Source organism: Coenobita brevimanus, chromosome 72 (assembly GCF_032717465.1).
Source record: "Coenobita brevimanus isolate Jiangsu-jjx chromosome 72, ASM3271746v2, whole genome shotgun sequence".
Taxonomy (NCBI): Eukaryota; Metazoa; Arthropoda; class Malacostraca; order Decapoda; family Coenobitidae; genus Coenobita; species Coenobita brevimanus.
The window spans coordinates 12,183,119-12,205,067 of record NC_137025.1 but is presented as its reverse complement, the minus strand read 5'-3'; the positions used below and the strand labels follow the sequence as shown (position 1 = coordinate 12,205,067).

At 42.5% G+C, this 21,949-nt stretch overlaps 1 protein-coding gene across 1 annotated transcript; it reads left to right on the top strand.

Annotated features, from left to right (window-relative positions):
* Positions 1 to 1,114: 1,114 nt before the first annotated feature.
* On the top strand, positions 1,115 to 21,519 carry LOC145407258 (neuroligin-3-like). The gene is made up of 7 exons (XM_080278291.1): positions 1,115 to 1,262; positions 8,589 to 8,744; positions 11,117 to 12,052; positions 17,364 to 17,502; positions 18,187 to 18,299; positions 20,504 to 21,343; positions 21,401 to 21,519. The coding sequence occupies exons 1-7, from the start codon at positions 1,115 to 1,117 to the stop codon at positions 21,517 to 21,519; spliced, it is 2,451 nt and encodes an 816-aa protein (XP_080134417.1).
* Positions 21,520 to 21,949: the final 430 nt, after the last annotated feature.

Sequence of the window (21,949 nt, the reverse complement as noted above, 5' to 3'; positions counted from 1 at the left end):
CACCATTTTTTTTTCTTTTTTTTAGAGAGAGAGATTTATTGTACAAATATACATTGCACCTCAGTATCCTCCTCTTTGTTGCTGATGGAAAGTACCGTGTGTGGACATTAGTACGAAATAAATAAAGCGCAGAAAATTTTTAAGGTGTAATATGCACAACAGATCATCAAGGGAGAGGTATTACGGAGCTTCTCATGCCATCTAGAGTAGGGCATATAGCATTCATTAAGGGCTTCACTACGAGAGGTTTCCCCTAAATGAAAGAAAAATGATATCAGACAGAACCTAGAAGAAATTATTAAAGATGTCATCGTAGTTGAAGGGCCATAACAGATACATACAAACCTCTCTCATTTGCCTTGTATTTTTCACACTTGATTTTCAGGCACTAAATCTGGTCTTCACATCAGCTACCACATCTTCTCTGTCCCGATTTTCTGTGAACTGTACTTCTTTCCAGGTTGCAGTATTGTGCTCACACCATAACTTAACCCTTGAAGTCTCTGCATTACATTATATTTTAGTTACTTTTACAGTGTCATGATACATGCTTTTCGAATCCTGAGGTAAAATGAGACTTAGTTTCTTTACATTGCCTGGAAATCGTGTTACCGCTTACAGATGTTTCTAAGCTATTTAATAACACCCCAGGTTGCTCAAAGTGTGATTTACTATACATTCAGTGATTACAGGACAATATAAACGTAATACAAATATATCAATTCTCTCTGCACTATAAAGGCTAGAAGAGTAGTCTTTCCATCCTTTTCACTTTGTTCAGTGATAAAAGGTTCTCTTATTATGAAGACTAAATTCTGAGACTTAATCAAGGCTACATATAACTTCACGATGATGTGAATGACATTCCTTTCCTTCATACAGTATCTACATTCTAATATGAAATTTCGGTGTCAAGAACATAACTACATGTCTATGCTGTTTTACTAAACTTGACTTATCTTCTCTTTCACAGATAATCAGATAGTAATGTAACTACTGGACTCCCACGGATATGCTCCTGTCAGAAGTAGTGACATGACCAATACGACGTTAAAGAAGTCATGCTTTGGTGACAGTGGTTTAGCAAGTTGAGCCTTGTGCTGTCTGCACACTCATGCAGCATGGGCACAGCAACAGGAGGCTTGGTGCCACCAGCCACCTCCTGGCTGATGGTCGCCCTGGGCCAGGCTCCCTCCCTGGCACCATGTGGAGCCTAGCATTTGTATTAGTGATGGTGGCAACGCTGGTAGGGGCAGCAGATGGTGAGAAACGTAGCCCACGGGTGGTGACAACTAAGTATGGGCAACTAAGAGGCATCATCCACTCTCTGGGAAATAAACAACTGCGACCTGTTGAGGTGTTCCTTGGCGTGCCGTATGCTGCACCTCCAATTGGCTCCAACCGCTTCAGCCCGACGCGGACGCCCACACACACACACACACACACACACACACACACACACACACACACACACACACACACACACACACACACACACACACACACACACACACACACACACACACACACACACACACACACACACACACACACACACACACACACACACACACACACACACACACACACACACACACACACACACACACACACACACACACACACACACACACACACACACACACACACACACACACACACACACACACACACACACACACACACACACACACACACACACACACACACACACACACACACACACACACACACACACACACACACACACACACACACACACACACACACACACACACACACACACACACACACACACACACACACACACACACACACACACAAGCATGACATCTGGAAGAAGTATGTGGACAGCCCTGATCATAAAACATACAGCAAAAATTCTGGAAATCAACATGGAATATCCATATATCCAAAACGTCATATTCACTAACCAGCGAAGCTCAACTAAAAGATTATGGAACCATCCCTAGAAAGAACACAAGTCAACATTGTAATAAACTATTACACATCAATAAGCCACAAAAATACAAATCACTGATACAGACCCATCACACACACACACACACACACACACACACACACACACACACACACACACACACACACACACACACACACACACACACACACACACACACACACACATACACACGCATGACCACTTGCATTCCTCTCCCAACAACACAACAAATGGTCAAAATCACAAAAACACTAAAAAGCGGCAGAACCAGATCAGACTTCACAAATCAGCTTAAAACACCTAGGCACCAAAACAACTGTTGCCCTTTCTGAAAAATCCAACTTCTTCTGGACTCACAAATTTGTGATATCTGGAAGAATGCAACCATTACCCTATACTCGAACCGGAAAAACCTCCCAGCAATTCGACGTTATATGTACCAATATCGCTGCTTTGCAAACCATCCTATATCATGGAAAGTTTAATCTTATAAAACATCACCTCCACGGCCAACTATCTGACTTGTAATACTGATTTCGCGGCACTAGGCCACCATGCACCTGTTCAGGTTAATGCATCTTTCATAGCTTCAGTAAGAAACAAACATCATTAATAACCACACAAACTGCAACGAACATAAAGCTTTTAACACAACCAAGATAGGCCTTAACAAATAAAATCTTGAATACAAACATGAAAGAAACAGATAAAAAAAACTGGCTTTCCAACTTTGTCTCAGGCAGACAAGCCCAGATGATCTAAAATAAAAATGATAAATTCAGAATACTATGCAACTGTGGTGCACAGGGCTCAGTCCTTCCACCTTCACTGTTTGACGTTTTCCTCCATGACCTGCCAATCCCTTATCTTTCAGTAACAGTACTATCCCTTTCTGACGACAAGGCAATATCTTCACAACACCTCAGAACTCAACAAGAAGTCCTATTCCAACAGTACCTATAGTCTTTAGAAAAATGGCGTGGACAAAAGTGAATGAGTGCTTCACCAACCCAGTCAACCACTACCCTTTTCACTCCAGACAGACATGAATCTCAGAAGCATTCTCATATTTTTCCCTTTTTACCAACCAATCCTAATGGGAAGACACCACAAAATTCTACGACTTATTTTGACCATGCTAGTAACTTTATCTCAGCATACAGTTAACATCACGTCAAAGGCATTTCGTAAACGGGATACCTTGAAGACACTCACAGGCACATCCTTTGGACAGCAGAAAGTATTCTTGAACTGTCTAAGAATAATTCATTATGTAATGCAGTCTATAAATGACCGTGTGCCGTAGGGAAATTGAGAATTCTCTGACTCAGTGGTAGCTTGCATGTTAGTAAGGTGCGAGAGCCTGAGACCGAATTCCCGCCAGGACTGTGATTAATTTGTTACGTTGCACTAACAGCACTGGTTGGCAGCAGTGTGGGATGTGAGGTGAGGCTTGGCTGGCAGTATGCTTTTCTCAACTGGTTTTCCTGGATGAGCTTGCAGTATTCATTTCCTGTGACACTTCCATATGTGTTCGGAACTCACCAACTTAATCATAGGAGTAATAAGAAGGAGTAATGGGGTTTATAAATGCCTTTGTTGCCCTTAGGCAAAGTAGGTATCCACCACTGAGCTCTATCATATAGTGGGGCTTTCTCATTAGTGCTGCATAGTTTGTGTGCCTGCCGCCAGGGGCCCAAGGCGGCGCTGATGATGTTTACGCACCACAACTGACGTCCGCGCCTTTTGAAATTAGCCGATGAATCCGGAAAATATAGTGCCATGGTCCACTACGTAGCTAAAAATTAATGCAACTGCCCACTGTGCAGGTTATGGAAGCAACAGCGAAACAGACAGCAAGCTAAGAACAGTGCTCCAATTGCATTATCATGGTGGAGGCGACAAGTGCGGTGTTTCAGTATGGCGGCCCAAGTCACATGCTCGCGCGGAGACAGTCCCTCCATATTATAGAGCTCAGTGGTATCCGTCTCTTTGGCTCAGCAGCAACGTAACGGCTAGCAAAGTGTGAGGGCTGAGATCGATTCCCGTCCAAGACTGTGTTTAATTTGTTTCAGCTGTTGCAATTAGAACAACTGTGAATTACACTGGCTCAGGCTGGGCCCATACTTTAACAAAAACAAACATGGAATTATTTCAGAAAAAAACAAAAACAAAAAAAACAGCTCCTTAAGAATAAGACTAGATGCACTAAAACCACAAATAGCCTACAGAATACCTCCATCAAGAAACAAAAATACTTCCAATGGTATGAATATGAGAGGCGCATGGTTCACTGCTTCAATTCAACACCCAACACTACGCTTTACAAATACAGACACCAACACAGCCACAACAGCCATCCAAAGTCTTCAGCCATATCACTTCCTTCTGGAAATGCCACCAAACATAAACCTCTAAGAAAATGCCATACCCAGGGAAACATGAGTACACCTAGAGAGATCAAAATGCATCCATCACTCTTCTCGGCTACAGTACTAACACAAAATATTACTTACAAACAATCCTGTCTACCTACACTGCAATGCAGTTCCCCACATTACAATACACTTACTTCTTGCATCATACTACCACGACTCAGACAAATCCTTTAACATAGCCTCAACAAAAGAACTCTAAGAGCAGCTGGCTGAAAAGGCCGGTTTCCTGCAGTCATTGGGTTCACGTTCAGATGAGGATAGGGTTGCAGAAATAACAACATGATGATACTGAGGCATGTGTAAATATAGGTGGATGTCATGCGTGGTTCATCAGCTAAGTTGGAGTGAGGCAAGGGTGTGTGATGTCCCCATGGCTGTTCAGTAAATCAATTGATGGAGTTAAGAGAGAACGGTTGTAAAAGCTGACTAAAATAAGTGGAATAATAAGTGAGCACTTCCTCTGATGGTACTAAGGCCCAATCATCGTAGTTTAAATCTCACTCCGCGATTTATGATCTTTGGATTTTATTGTATCCCCACGCAGTATTATTTGGCCAAGAAAAACCCACTACATCAGAGCTTTTAGACAGTGTATAGTCTAAATTCTGAGTCTGCTGAATACGAACTTTGTTGTTCATATACCAAACTACACATGAGTTCATTAAGTTGAAAACAACTCGCCGCAGTTAAACTTTGGAAAAACAAAGGCCAACTAGAGAGAGACTGAGTGGAGCACATCTCTCCGACAAGGGCCACGTAATTTCCAGATCATTCTTCTTAATGGGTTAGGTTTTCTCATCACTGATTGGGGTTTCGCAAAGTGTTTTCCGGATCCTGAATCTGTAATGCTATCCAGCTCGATCACAAAAGTTAATCGATTATTCTTTGGGACATGAGCTATCTACCTACCAAATTTGGTCCAAATCTCTCTTTTATTTTTTGAGAAAACCTGCTAACTGACAAGCAAACTAAGAAACATCGGTCCCAAAAGTTAATCGATTGTTCCCTCGGACATGGGCTATCTACCCACCAAATTAGGTCCAAATCTCTCTTTTGGTTTTTGAGTAATCCTGCTAACAGACAAACAAACAACAAAACAAACAAACAAACAAACAAACAAACAGGGGTGAACACATACTCTCCTTGTCAGAAAGAATTAAAATATCCTCTAACTCCCTAAAGTAAAAACCACATAGCTGGCCCTGTGACGGCCTTCGTGTCCAAATATAAACTAGCGAGCGCACCAGCCCTCCATCACTCTCGCCCGAGTGATATTTGAAGGATGGAGCTTCATCAGAGTCAAGCCTCTCATTCCTGCGCCATGATCCCGTCAGTATTAGTTCAAGCTGCTGCCCATCCATCGGTTCCTTATTTATCAGCTACCTTCCCTTCTCTTGCCCACAGGTATATTTTTTTTCTTGCCAGTCAATTTCTACATTAACAACTACATTATCTTTTCATGTCTATCATACAGTTTCATCATCACCTACACTATCTTTTTTCAGTACCGTAGTTCCTCACACTCGTACCCTTATTTCCTTTTTTATCAGCAGCATTTCCTTTCTCCTGCCCATCTTTTCCCTTTTTTGCCCATCAGTTTAATCTTAATCAGATGCATTCCTTTCTCTTTCCCCATTCCATTCTCCTGCCCATCAGTTCCGTTTTCATCAGCTGCATTCCATTCTCTTCTGTATTACCTTTTCTTGTCCATTACAGATCCTTCTTCACCGACTGCATCCCGTTCTGTCATTTCCTTTTTTATCAGTTTCATTATCAGTTCTTTTGCCCATTATTTCCTTTGTCAGCTGCATTTACTTTTCGTTTATTTCTGTCAGTATTATTTATGTCACACAACCACTCAGCTGCGTTCCCTTCTCCTGTCTCTTACTGGCTTCCTGATCAGCTACTTTTCCTACTCTTATGTTATGGCCGAATTATTATCATATTCCTTCTGACTGAATACCTGGTTTTCTTCGTCTATCTATTTATCAGGAGCTAAACGCCTTAATTTCAGAGGAGGTTGCCATAAACTCATCGCCTTCACATCACTCTGTCGTCAAACATTAGATTGTCCTCTCTCCAGCTCACACACCCCTTTCTTATATACCTCTTTACGCCTTCCCTTCATCTTATCCTCGATTTCTTTCTCCCCCCGCCCTCCACCTCACTCACAGACAACTTGCTAGTCAGTTGGAATTTAAAATAAAGAGAATGTAACAAGTGCCACCCTCCAATCTTCGCAAGTAGTACTAATTTATATTTAAACAATCATTTACTCCTTCTTTCAAAACCTTAAATTTTCTGGGGTAGTTTTTGGTAGAAGTAGTAGGTTTAACCCTAGGATCATCTGAGCACGAACCCAGTAAACCACAGGTAACTAATGCGGTAACCAACTACCCTTCTGCATGGTGAGGGGAGCTGAGGGACGTCTGTGCTTCTGGGCAGGTCCTCCGTCCGGGTGTATCAGCGCCAACGTGAGAATGCATCTCTTTCCAGCGACTCAGTTCTTGGTTATAATGTTTATCATCTTGTCGGATGGGTTTCTCTATGTGAACAGAGCTGAATGACGTTAGCAGAAACAAAATGCAAATTCACAGTCTGCACTTGAAAAAAAATGTTAAAATTTCAACTTAAGAGGACTGTACGAAGCTAATCAGTCATTTTTATCCGCTACTAAGCTCAGGCATGAAGCAAGCAGAGGGACGAGGAAAAAAAACCCAGTTAATTAGTGAGAGAGAGAGAGAGAGAGAGAGACCGTGCGACCGTGCTCCGTGTCGTGTAACTAAGCTGAAATATAAGCTGGGTAGGTTCAAAGGCATTCTTGACCCTGCCCCTGTGAATCATCTTGTACACAGGCTATAATCCATCACAAACACTACGGCACTCCATTGTGTAATTAGTTAATTACCGAGCAGTATCACACGTTTTCTTTTACGTGTGTAGCATTGCCAGTTACTAGATTTCTCACTTAATAACTATTGCCATGAATTCTCATATTCGTAACCGCTTATTCGTACTTCACACATTGCTACTTTTCATAACAGATTACCCATTTCACTTTTTTCTTATCCGTAAAGCTGGCAGAACAGTTATACTTTTCTTTATAAATGTCTAATATCAATGACTGGTTCTCATTCGTGCCACTCTGAAAGTAGTTTTCTCATTTAAAGCATGTTAATCACGTGCCTGGCAATATGGATTAATGTGTGGAGATGTGACCATTTCCGTGTCCATGGTCGGTAATGTAGGACAAGATCTGTATATTTAAGAAACGAACTGATGAAAAGAAATACCTACACAGACGCTGCAACTCGTTCTTAGGGCCGTATCCTGGGTAGCATAGCACGCACCATAGCACCTCCTCATTGCAGCTTATGCACTTTACGCCTAAATATTCTCTACATAGAATTCATATAGTTTTGATATCAACACAGCGCACATCATTAACATACAAATGATACTGAGATGTAATATGTAGAATAAATCAGGGAAGAGGTGTTACGTTGGTTCCAAAGCTAATCGGAACATGACACTTACTGCTAAACCTATGCCGTTGGGTTAAATCCTTATTTTGATTAAATTTGTCTTATCTGCACCTGCCTTCAGCATGGTAAGGACAATCATACGGTAATTTAGCTACTGCTTTCGCCAGTCAAAGCTGAATGGCAGCTAACAACAACATTTTCATCAGTACAGCTCAGGACCAAACAGATACAACGAAATCGATAGGAGGCGTTCATAAATTAACACTGTTTTGAGATGTGCGTTGTTAGAAATTTCTTACCGAGGAAGGGAACGCAGCCTGAGTTTTCTGCGTGTGGAAGAGTGGTGACCTATTTAGAGTGCCAGGTGTGTAAATGCCCTGCCTTGCTAGCATTTAGGAAAAGTCTAAAAACCGAGTCCCCCTCTCACACTCTCATAGGCATGAAGACACATCAAACTCTCTTTATACTATGTTTAGGATGGCTTCATATCTAGAGTTGCAAAGGTTAAGACAATATTCCGTGAACAGTACGCTTTGCTGCATGATGATGGGCACTATTATACTTCAGCTCACTATGTTTTGACAGATTACAGAAATAAGCTCTTTACAGCCAGCCAGCACAGTGGATATACACGCATCGTACCCATTCAGGACTAAAGGACTCAAAATACGTAAAAATTATTAACATGTGCTTGGATCCTAGTTGCAGACACGGTTGGCCATGGAGCACTGCCGGTGGTGGTGTTCATCCACGGAGAGAGCTTTGAGTGGGGCGCTTCCAACTCCTACGATGGGTCAGTTCTGGCGGCACACGGGGAGGTCATTGTCATCACTCTTAACTACAGACTTGGACCACTCGGTAAGGCCAAGTTAGGTTAGGTCTGAACTATCGGGCCATCATTATCATTTTTACACTACTGACTCGGACAACTCAGTCAGACTGTTGACAGCCTTCACTGTTTTAAATTGTACATGGCCAGTCTTATTGTATGTGGGGAACCCCTGCAAAGATCAAGAATTCCTACGATGTGAATTAATAACTTTATGAACAATTATAATGAATAGAAAGAAATGTGATGGTGTGAAGCATGCAGGTGGTAGGTTAGTAACCTATGGAGATGAAGTAAGGAACAGATGGAAAGAAAATTTTGAAAGCCTGATGAATGGGAATAGAGAGAGCAGAGCGGCTGTAAACATGACTGGTTTTGGGGGTGTGCAGAGAAGGAATGCAGTGCCAGGAGACGTGACACTCGCACAGGTGAAGAGCGCTGTGATACGGCTGAAAAATGGGAAAGCAGCTGGGGTTGATGAGGTGTATGCAGAGATGTTTAAGTGTTGTGGAGAGAGTGGAATGAAGTGCTTGTTGGAGATATGTAAGAAAGCATAGATGAGTGAAACTGCGCCTGCAGAGTGGAAAAGGGCTGTGATTGTACTCCTGTACGAAAAAAAAGGTGAGCGAAGTAAGTGCAAGAATTATCGTGGCATAAGTTTATTGAGTGTGATAGGGAAGGTATATGGAAGAATTATCGTAGAGAAAGTAAGAGAGATATCAGAAGTCCTAGTGAATGATGAACAGGGTGGCTTTAGGAGTGGCGGAGGATGTGTGGATCAAGTATTTACAGTGAGACAGGTAGCAGAAAAGGCTTGTGAGAAGGACCATAAGGTGTTTATGGCATTCATGGATCTGTAAAATGCATACGACAAAGTAGACAGAGAGGGATTGTGGAAAGTTTTGCTCATGTATGGTGTAGATGGTAAGCTGTTAGGTGCTGTCAAGAGTTTTTATGATGGTGGCGAGGCATGTGTAAGGGTTAATGCGCATCTAAGTGAGTGGTTCACGATCGGTGTGGGCGTGCGACAAGGTTGTGTGATGTCCCCTTGGTTGTTCAATATATATATATGGATGGGGTGACGAGAGAAGTAAAAACACGAGTAATGGAGAGAGGGATGGCGCTGGTAATGAATGGTGATAGATGGAATATCTCAAATTTGTTGTATGCTGATGATGCAGTACTGCTTGCAAGTACCGGACAAGAACTCAGTAGGCTAGTGCAGAGTTTTGCTGATGTCTGTGAGCGTCGTGCCTTGAGAGTAAATGTAGAGAAGAATAAAGTGATGGTTACTGAGAGAGAAGGTGACTCCCAGTGTGATGTCACAGTGAATGGAGAAAGACTGGAACTGGTGAGAGAGTTCAAATACTTGGGTACAGTGATAGAAAAGACAGGAAAATGGGCAAAAGAAGTTGAAAGTAGAGTGACACAAGCAAGAAAAATGGCTAGTGCAATGAAGGCCTTGATAAGAAACAGAGGCTTGAGTGTTGTAGCTGCACGAGGCTTACATGAGGGAGTGTTAGTGCCAACTCTAACATATGGGTGTGAGACTATGGTGTGACATGAAAATGAAAAGTCAAGAGTGAGAGCAGTGGAGATGGGACTGCTGAGGAATGTATGTGGTGTACAGATGCTGGATAGGATACGAAATAATGTGATTCGTGAAATGTATGGAGTGAGGAAGTCTGTGGACACCAGAATCGAAGAGAGTGTCCTGAGATGGTATGGTCATGTGGAAAGAATGGATAACAATAGAGTGGTAAAATAGGTATACCTGATCGAATTTGAAGGAGGGAGGAGGCGAGGTAGGCCAAGGAGATGGTGGAAAGATATGGTGGATGAGTGTGTGAGGAAGAAAGGTTTGTAAGTCGGTGAGGCTATGGAACTGACAAGAGATCGAGCTGGCTGGATGAATTTTGTTAGGAGAAGTGCGTGATCAGTGATTTTGGTACCTCGTGTGAGCATGGCAGCGTCCGGATAGATTCAATCGGATACACTGTGTGAAACTGCAGAATGTGGTGAATGTTTTTGGCGTATCTGGTGGAGCCAGGATTTCGGGGGCTTGAATGATGAGTGAATGGAAGTGTGGCCTATTTGAATTGGGCAAGTTTGTGCTGTCTGGACATTGCTACTCCTCACCCTGCCCTTGGGTGGGAAAGGAGGTTCGGATGATGATGATATAATAATAATAAATAGAGCAAAATAAATTGATTCCTGGTTTCCTTCATTGTCTTTAGTATCCACAATATTTCACTCTTATGATGTTTAGTGAAGGGCACTAAATCCTAAGCTGTGCGAGATTGTTGAAAGTCTGCTGAGTAGCGTACGATGTGACTGATTTAATTTTAATGAGCATTGTGTGATTAACTGAGGACTACTGAACAGTATGTATCTGTTGCAGGATTCCTGAACACAAACGCTGACCCAAGTGGGCATGGACATGTGATGAACCACGGGTTAATGGACCAAATAGCGGCACTCCACTGGGTCCAGGAGAACATCGGGGCCTTTGGTGGCGACCCTGGCAGTGTAACCTTGGTGGGTCACAGAACTGGCGCCGCCTGTATACACTTCCTAATGACATCGGCAGCCGTGGTTCCTGGCCTGTTCCAGCGGGCGGTGCTCATGTCTGGCTCAGCACTCAGTCCCTGGGCCACCGTCGACACGCCAACTCACTATGCGATTCAGTTCGGCCGGGCCCTCAACTGTACCAACGTCAGCCTTCATCGTCCTGACCTGACCCCCTCCAACCAGGAGCTGGACGAGATGGTTAACTGCCTCAAGGAAAAGCCTCTGGAGGAGTTGCAGGCCGTTCACATCTCATCCCCACAGTTCCTGCCCTCCTTCGGTCCCAGCGTGGATGGCATCGTGATAAAAAAGGACTACCGGAGGGAGATGAAGAAGAGGGCACTTGAAGGTAGCCGCGAGTATGACCTCATGTTTGGAGTGGTGCCTCACGAGGCATTCAACTCCTTCACACGTGCCTCCATTCAAGATGGTTTGTCCCTCAACCAGCGAGATCGAATTCTGCGCACGATGATCCGTAATTCCTATGACTACCACCTGAACGAGGTGTTCATCTCGGCTGTGAAAGAGTACACAGATTGGGAGCAGCCAGACCCTCCCCCAACTGCTGTACGAGACGCCACACTGAATGCTCTCAGTGATGCTCAGTATGTGGCTCCACTCATCATGACTGCCAACAACCTTCGCATGGGACACAAGAACCAGTTTTTCTATGTCTTCGATCACGATAGTGATCACTCTGATGAGCAATTCGTAAGTATACGCAGTTACGGCTCGATGAGTGTGAGTGGCACAGAACAAGTTCATCTTAGTACAGTACACAGGGAAATTCTTTTCACAGCTCTGTGTTACTTAAAAATTTACATTACACGCGTGTTCGCACGCACACACACACACACACACACACACACACACACACACACACACACACACACACACACACACACACACACACACACACACACACACACACACACACACACACCAAATAGTCCACCAAATAGTCCTACAGAAAATAAAGAATCATCCGGTGATATTTAGCCCATAGATGTTGCATCATGGGAAGAAGAACTTTTCTCGGATAATGTGAGTGGGTTTTATGGGGAACAGTAATCTCAGTGAGCACCTGGGCCATTAATCTTTCGCTGGTATTCTTACATTCCGTTGTATTATTGCATTTCTGCCCAAAATTTCACTTAAAAAAAAATGCTTTACAGTCATAATCCTTTTGTGTACATTTTCATTTGAATCATATCAATTTTTAATTCAATTTGATCAGTGATTACAATTAGAGTGCATTCTAATGCAACCATACCAAAAATCGCCAAACATCCATCTGTTTTTACTGCACCATTTAGGGTTGCTTACATTCTTGACGCAAATATAATATTGCCACAAACCATTATACAGAACTGTGGAAGGAGAGTTTGCCTGTGTCTGTTCAGTAATCATGCATGCGATTTTTGAGCTGGAACTGAAATCTTGCCATTTGTAAAACCTCATGACCTTAACATCACCACTGATTAAAGTAAATGATGTGTGACTGTAATATTATGATTATTTTCTGTTTAAGTATAAGACTTTAATTAGTTCACTCTGTTACTGTATATGTGGTTAGCCTTGGCAATGCTGGTATGAAATTTTCCTTATGTCTGATGCATTTTTTTACTGCTCTATAAGCTAATGCAGTTTCGTGCTAAGAACAATTACATCCTCTCTTTGGTGGTAGGAAGTGGCAGACATCATCCACGCACTTGATGTAAGGCTGTCTACTTCCCTTATCTTTATCGTTCTTTTACTGTATTTGTCCTCTTCTTTTCCTATTTCTCCCAATCCTTCCTGTCACTTTTTATTACTGTTCATGCTACTTCCTGTAGCTCAACACGCAGTGACAAACCTAACGATTTCCTGTAACACAGGAAACCATATACAACGCTGGGTGGTAAACAAATGATACAATAAAGAGATGTGGAGTCTACAATGATGTCACTGTTAACTGGTTGAAGACACAAATGCGGCGTCCATCTGGAACCAAACCAACATACTCTTCCCCTCACCTGGCCAGAATGAGGTGCTGTCTACCGCAAGGGAACATCTATTCACTGTATGGGACGGTACTGTAGGGACGATTGCTTACCTGCGACTGATGGATCTGCTCGGTCAGACAGACATGGGTCATTAACAACAACAGCAACAACAACAACCTCTCTTCCTTTGCCATTTTCATCTCATATTTTAGATACAGAAGTACCTCTTGAAACGGCCTTATCCACCTGTTTCCGACTAACATTTTACGGACGCAAGGTTTCTTTCATTTCCCTTAGCTTTAGCGACCCCTCATTATATATATATATATATATATATATATATATATATATATATATATATATATATATATACAGTATATATAGGAGCCTCTGTGGTCCAGTGGTAGAGTGTCCTTTTTCGTACACGGGTGAATCAGGGTTCGCGCCCAGCCTGGGTAATAATCTTTGGGAGTGTTCACCCGGCCACGTACTGCATTGGCGGACACAAGGGGTGATGTGACTGAACCAGTGTCGCTTACAATGAAGTATGCTTGCACCCAGTCGGCTTGCTCGGGCCGATTACACTTGGTTCACAGACTACTCACACATCCAAAGCCACTCCAGCACTACAATTACACTTACAAGCACTTCTCACCCTACATACAATCTCTACCAGACAGCCTAAGCCACTTCATAGAGATACATTGGCTGTATCGTCCCGACTTCGGTCGGGATAGGCCGGTCCTGCAGTGGATACTCAAACGGCTGCTGCTGCTGCTGATGATGATATATGTTTTGGAAACTTCCCCTTTGATCATCTTCGAAACTGCGAAGTCACATGGCTTTAGGTCAGGTAATCTTGGAGGCCACTCAGCAGTAGCCCTTCTTTCAACCCATGTGTCGAAAGTGTTACCGAGAAATTCTTGCACAATCCTACCACAATGAGGAGGTGTACCATCTTGTATCCATATTAATTTGGAAGATGAAATATAACTCTTGTAATGTAACTGTGTCCATCCATCCATCCATCATCCAATCCTACGTTGCCCCATGAGGAGCGTAGAAGCCCGGGGCTAGGCAGTTGGTCCTGATATTTAAGATGAGAGTGACTAACCTCACTCATTCCTGAGCGGCATTACGTGAGCAATAAACCCCAACCACCCCTTGGATATAAATCTTCATCGGCTCAATCCGATTGGAGCACAATAACTACCCACTAAACCACCATAATACTGAATAATATTATGGTAAAGTAACTTTTGGCCCACGTGTGTGTGTGTGTGTATATATATATATATATATATATATATATATATATATATATATATATATATATAACCCAGAAAGCATGTAGGCCTATCTATCTATCTATCTATCTATCTATGTACACACACACTTTAGGGTGGTCCCAAAATACAAATAACAGGATAGCATGACAAATACAAGCTGCTTCTATTCCCATTTATTAATCAAACGAACCTGCAAAATTTCAATTCTCTAGTTTAATATTTAAAGGTCGCAACAGCTTTCACTTTTTGTTACCATCACATTATTGCACTTCACCATAAACGACGTGAACACTGAACATTAAAACAGAAGTTTTTGTAACTAATGTTAATAGAAAACTGTAAGCACATATTCAGAAAAGTCATTTCAGCACGGTAAACCCTATTTTTCAACGGAAGTGCTATTCGATGAAAGCCCCCTTCGAACAGCACGGAATGTCATGGTGATACTGTATGCCGTGATTTTTAGCCTCAACTGCTGTCATTTCACGGTTCTTAAATCGACGGCGACGGATGAAGCTTCTGGAGAGCGTCAGTTTATTCAAGTTTTGACCAGTCGCATTTGCTGAGGCTCCCATCGCAACATCTACTTGCTGTTCGACGGAGCACATGGGTAAAATCCAGATTTCCAACATCTTTTACAGTACTTCCTATGTGGAAGAAGAAGAAAGGGAATCAGTCTTTGACGAATCGACTGTCTTAGCCATAGCTTCTTTGTCTCTATCAGATTTTTCCTTTCTCTTCTGCCGTCTCCATTTGGAACAACTGGTCGACTGTCATTGATGACTGCATGCGATCTTCCTGCTGACTGATTAGGGAAACCCCGAATTCTTCGTTTGTGATTTGTTTCTGAACATCTCGCCTGGGGATGTCAAACAGTTCTTCAAGGTCTCCAAAAAATATATCTTTTTTCATTCGACATGAATCTGAGTCCTTCAGTCGATATTTCTTCAGCTTTTCATACTGTTTGAATAGCCCCAGAAGCTTCTTCTTGCCGTAGCAGACGGTCGAGGTCGGAACATTGGCCGAATCCCAGAAAATAAGAACAGTGTCAGTCACTGGAGACGCACTGTCAGACTTTATTTTCTTCAGCATTACGTGGTGGTAAAAGAAATGCCTGAGTACTTGACCCTTGGATGGCAATCGACAACCAGTAATTGTCTCTTCAGAATGACTAGTCAACCAGACAGAAGCACCCTGGCTATAGCCATATCACCTGCAAACAGAAACTCAACTTAAAATAGAGGAAAAACGCAAAGTAGGCTGTGCAGAACACAACACACACACACACACACACACACACACACACACACACACACACACACACACACACACACACACACACACACACACACACACACACACACACACATTTTGTCAGCGCAATATGCTCAATTGCACATTGCACAACCGGCCAACTGAGCAGCAAGGCCGCCTGCGGGTATTTATAGAACATTCCATACTTTTCTCGAACCGTCCAGAACATTCTAGAACATACCAGAATATTCTATAACCGTTTTTAACCGACTAGCCCCTTCTAGAACATTCTACAATCTACAGTACATTTCTCGCGAACCATCTATACCCTCTTAAAAGCCTAAGTTTAGAGCGACCCCTAAACGTTATCAGATTGGCCTCATTTTTTTACATGTTACTAAGGCAGTAAATTGGATTAAGGGCATCTTGTGTCTGAATCAGTGTACGCTATGTGAAATTCCAGTATATAGCCATGGACCACCCTAACATACATATATATCATATAATTTACATACATTATATATACACACACACACACACACACACACACACACACACACACACACATATATATATATATATATATCTATCTATATATATATATATATATATATATATATATCTATATATATATCTATATCTATCTATCTATCTATCTATCTATCTATCTATCTATCTATATATATATATATATATATATATATATATATATATCTATCTATATATATATATATATATATATATATATATATATATATATATATATATATATATATGTAATCCAGAAAGCAGCACCTGCCATTGCTATGATTAATCATACGAACTGCAATATATCATTCTTGTACTTTCATCAAAGTTACTGGTATCTACCGTGGCGTTTCTATGCTATGTGTGTCCATGAACATCTAGTACACAACCAAAACCTTTACAATTCTATTTTTCGCCAGTTACCGTCGATACTCGGGTCCAGCACTTCCCGGTAAACTGATTCCCAGACTCTTACGGACTTATTTTCTTCACCAAGTTCTGCTGCAGGCTTCCTCCATTACATGACTCCCGGAGCAGGGCGTGCATGGCGCCGAGTTACAGTTGATGGGGAGGCCTGGTGGGGGGGGAGGGCCACTCGCCATTCTTGCCACACAGGGGATTCAGTCTCTCATGGCTGTAATATTACCACTGAGAGGGCTGGATTTATGTATATTTGTATTAGTCCATTTTAGGCCCACTGTAAGACCAGGCCTTTTACAAAGAGGGAGAGTGATAGTTAAAATTAAAATCTTCCCCGTGCTGACGAAATAAAAATGGAGAAAGGGTGTCTATAGGAAAATATATGCATATGGAGGTCGAGGTGTTGTACTGGCTACGTTTGTGTGTCTCGATGTTTATGTCATGGGTACAACAGACAGAATGTGAACATATGCTGTCATATGAAAGCATATACTAACAGCACGTACTTTAAACGTCCAGACTTTGAGGGCTCCTCCTCTTTCTCTCTCTCTCTCTCTCTCTCTCTCACCCACCATGATCCCCGTGCAGAGTCTTCACGGCGCAGTGCACGGGTCAGAGCTACCGCTGGTGCTGGGTGCGCCCCTGGTGGCCGAGCTGGGAGTGTACATCGGTAACTGGACCAGACAGGACCAGCTCGTCTCTCAGGCCATGCTCACCTTCATAGCTAACTTCGCCAGGACAGGGTCAGTATAGCGGATATGTTAATTAACCCTTTCAGCGTAGGTCATATTTGTAATGGATCCCAACCAGAGCACTGAAACATGTCTCCATACGACTTAAATTTTCATCATTTATGCTCACCATCATCATTATATTCGTCAGGACATGGTCAATTTGAAAGCGATAACCGCATTTTTTAACTTTCCCCTAAGACTCATTCTCAGCTGAATAAAATCGCCTGCCATGGCATTGGTCGGAATAGAATATTTCTGTAGTGCTGCTTTGACCTAGGGTCCGTTAATGGTGAATGTATTATCACTGCCAGGCCATGATTAATTTCATCACCAACTTCCCCAGGAGAGAGTCAGTATTTGTTATTCCATGTTGAAAAATAGTATGAAATAAGTTACCCACTCTCTGTTGTGGATAATTTTTGCAGTGGAAAGAAAATTTGGTGACAGGGTTAAAGAAGAGAGGTTAATGTGCTCAGGAAGTTTAAAAAGGTAGATTGACACAGAGGGAAGAAAGGTGGATGATGTTATGAAGGCCTTCATACTAAACAGAGTAGTGAGTGTGGAGGTCAGGAAAATTAAGATGACCTATCGTTCTGAAGGCATTAAAAATTTAGAACTCATACTTGTTTGCATTTACTTATTAACCATGTCCTCGAGGTTACTAAAAGCGCCTTCTACCTGACAAATCAACAGAAACCCAGATCTGCGCCCTGACCAGGATATGCTGACCAACGCCATCGACAACTACTTTCGAGGCCTGACCTGGGAGAAGTACGATCCCATCTATCAGCGGTACCTGGCCATAGGTAAGCAAGGCGTAATGTGGCTGATATAGAGCAACTAGTGGATAAAAACAGAAAAAAAAAACTCTTAAGGTTTTCACAAGCATTTAAAGCATATGAACTAAGGGTCGTATTGTGGGTGGGATAGGAGACTCAACAGTAACTTTTTCTTTGCGATATATTTGCATAACACACCTTGATAATCTGTTTCATGTAGTTTAATTTATCTGAGTCTCGATATAGTTTGCCTCAGTAACGTACAAAAAGCTGTAATGAAAAAATTATCGCTGCGGGAGTTGCATTTAACCACCTACAGTACATCCGTTATTCCAACGTTAATCTAATATGAGGTCACAAGTTACTTTATCTCCCCCCCTCCTCTTTCTTTCTCTCTCTCTCTCTCTCTCTATATATATATACATACATACATATATATATATATATATATATATATATATATATATATATATATATATATATATATATATATATATATATATATATATATATATATATATATGTGTTGAAGAGAGTTCATATTCTCAATGATTTCTGACGCCAGGCATTGCAGCACACCCACGATTTTTGCCAGGAGGGTTGGCAGGATTTGGTAAAGAGGATAAAGGGTTTGGGGAGGGTACGAAATGAATTTTGGATGGGTGAAGTGAAAAAGCCAGGCGCATTGAGAATCACAAGGCCCTCGAACCCTCAGAAGGGTCTCTTTATTTCTTTAACGTTTCCGACTACACAGAGCCTGTCCTCAAAAATACTGTGCATAAATGTGTCCCTCTTCGTTTTGTACAGTCTCTCCGAACGTGGCTCTGTGTATTCTGGTGTGTGTGTGTGTGTGTGTGTGTGTGTGTGTGTGTGTGTGTGTGTGTGTGTGTGTGTGTGTGTGTGAGAGAGAGAGAGAGAGAGAGAGAGAGAGAGAGAGAGACCTAACATTGCCGCTGAACCAGTCTGATGTTCTTAGACGTCAGTAAAGTATACCCTACATTGTGCCTTCTATTTTTTTCTTTCTTATGTTGGATCTCACTCCTCCATTGTTTTTTCCCCTTTGGTGGGAACTGAGATGATATTAATGATAAAAACAGTTGCTTCCCAAATACTGCATTATAAAGATGGTAAGATTAATATCCTAAGATTTTATTTTATCAGCCCTAATCTTTCTTGCTGAAAACTTCTCTTTTAACAAACCTGTCCTGTTTAAGTTTAAAGAAATAGCATTCACGAACAAAGTACATTAGACACGTAATTATCAGGAGCATAAATTAAATTTTTCACCTATGTGGAGTGAGTTGCCAGAGGAAGAAGGAAAAATAATTAAATGAATGGTTTAAATCTGAAGGACGGTAGAGGTTTATTGCTCACATTATGCCACTCAAAGGCGAAGGAGGGTGGTGAAGGATGATTGAGGTTTATTGCTCACATTATGGCACTCAGATGCGAAGGAAGGTGGTTACCCTCGCCTTAAATGTCGGAATAGAGAAGCCTAGCATAGGACCCCTACGCAAATGATGGGGCAAAAAGGATTACATGGTGGATGAATGAAAAGAAGAATAAAATTTTTTGTGAGATGATATAAAAATAACAGTCATCAGTCTGTCCAGTGAATAGGACCTTGCATCCCATCTCTTACTACTCCAACTTTTTATTTCTCGGTTCTACCTATAAGCAAAAACCATCCATACTAAGTCTTTCATTATTTATTATTGTTTTGATTTATCTAACAACATTCTAATTACTACTTTCCCTTTATGTTCATAAACCACGAACACGACAGAAATCTTATCTATCTGTTACTTCTTTCTAGTTATATGTAACTGGACCCTGAATTTTTTTTCTTAATTATCCTTTAAATATTGTATTATTATCATTATTATTATTATTATTATTATTATTATTATTATTATATAGTGGAGAGGTATATGAGAGAGGGGGGTGTAAGCTAGGAGCAGGGCAGCGAAATAGTGGGGGACCGGGTGACATGGAAGCGATTTGTTTGCTACCACCCCTTATGGGATTAAGGCGTCTGGCAATAGATATGGAGAGATTATTATTATTATTATTATTATTATTATTATTATTATTAACTGGGTATTTTGATGATAGTTTCTCCTCCTTAGACTTCTCGTTTTGCTATTGTATTCATTGTGGTTGTGGCTTCTTGCCGACTGAGGATTAAAAGCATGCGTCCACTAACCAGTCTTCATTATGCTGTGATGCAGGTGTTCAGCCCCAGATGAGGCACCACTACCGCGCCCACCAGCTGGCTCTGTGGACCTGGTTGGTGCCTCGCCTGCAGCGTGTGGGCCGCCTCGAGTTCCTCACCCTCAGGGACCCAGAGGCCGAGGAAGCAGACCCCGAGGACCAACTGCAGGAGCTTTCTGCAGTCCACCATCTTTTCTCCCAGTTCGATGACCCTGAGCTGTATTCAGGTCCTGTACGGCCGGTACAGCATATGGCGGGCCACTACATCCTGCCCTCCACCACCACAACCACAACCACCACTTCAACCACAACCTTTCCTTCCCTTTTTACACGCTTTCTAACGACTCCTTCTGGCCTGCATCCTAACTACGATAACGATATATCTCCCAACGTAACAGCTCGAACCCAAGAAACTAGGTCGGAGGTTACAGCCAATGTATCTTACTCAACGGCGCTGTCGGTGACGATCACCATTGGAGTCTCTTTACTCATTCTGAACATATTAATCTTTGCCGGTGTGTACTACCAGCGTGACCGAGCACGGCTAGGGAATAAGAAGGAACAGCAAAGTCAGCAGACCAGTCAGAGCAGCAGTGAGCAGCAGATGGTGGGTGTCAGCACTGCTTCTACTCCTGTTATAGCACCAAGCACCCAGTTGGAGGTGTCAAAGCCACCACTGACAGTAACCTCCCTAATGGCCCCGCCGCCCTCGCCACTCGTCTACACCCACGCCCTCACACACCTGTCAGAGTGTCCTCCTGCATTTGCCGACCCGCCAAGCTGCCTCACAGTCCCTGATCAAGGTACGACGCTAGTGCCAGTTACTAAACCGAATGGTAATGTTACTATGGTTGGTAATCAGCCACAGCAACAAATACAAGAGCAGCAAAAAGCCAGTACACAGCCACAGACACTGCCGATGCCGCCTCCACCACCGCGGCTGTTGCCATCAGAGTCACAGCCACTGCTGCCTGTGCAGGTGCCGGCACCGCCGAAGGGCAAGATACCCCCTTATGAGGAGATGCGGCTATGATGGCAGAGCCCTCTGGTACCGGTAGCGTCGGGTTCAGAGCTGCAGCATCACTCTAGCCACGCTCATGTCGTCGATTATTACGGCGGAAGTTTTTACAACGAGCTAGATGTGATCCGCAAAAGCGAGTCTGCGGGGTCTACATCGGTGGCAGTGGCAGGGGACAACGTCCCCGGCAGCTCCTCCACGTGGCCACGCAAGACTCGGAGTCCACGCAACTGGCCAGAGGGACAGTCAGCGATCATACACAATCAACAACTGCTTCATGAATTAGCAATAAGAGACCTAACTTTATCTGATGTCAAATTCTATCAGTGGAATACTTCTCTATAGTGAACAAAGCTCATTTACCCTTTTTAATACCATGGTTGAGTGTTTAGTATGTGTCTGTTGAGGTCGTCTGACTTTTTATATGTGAGACAATCTACGTGCA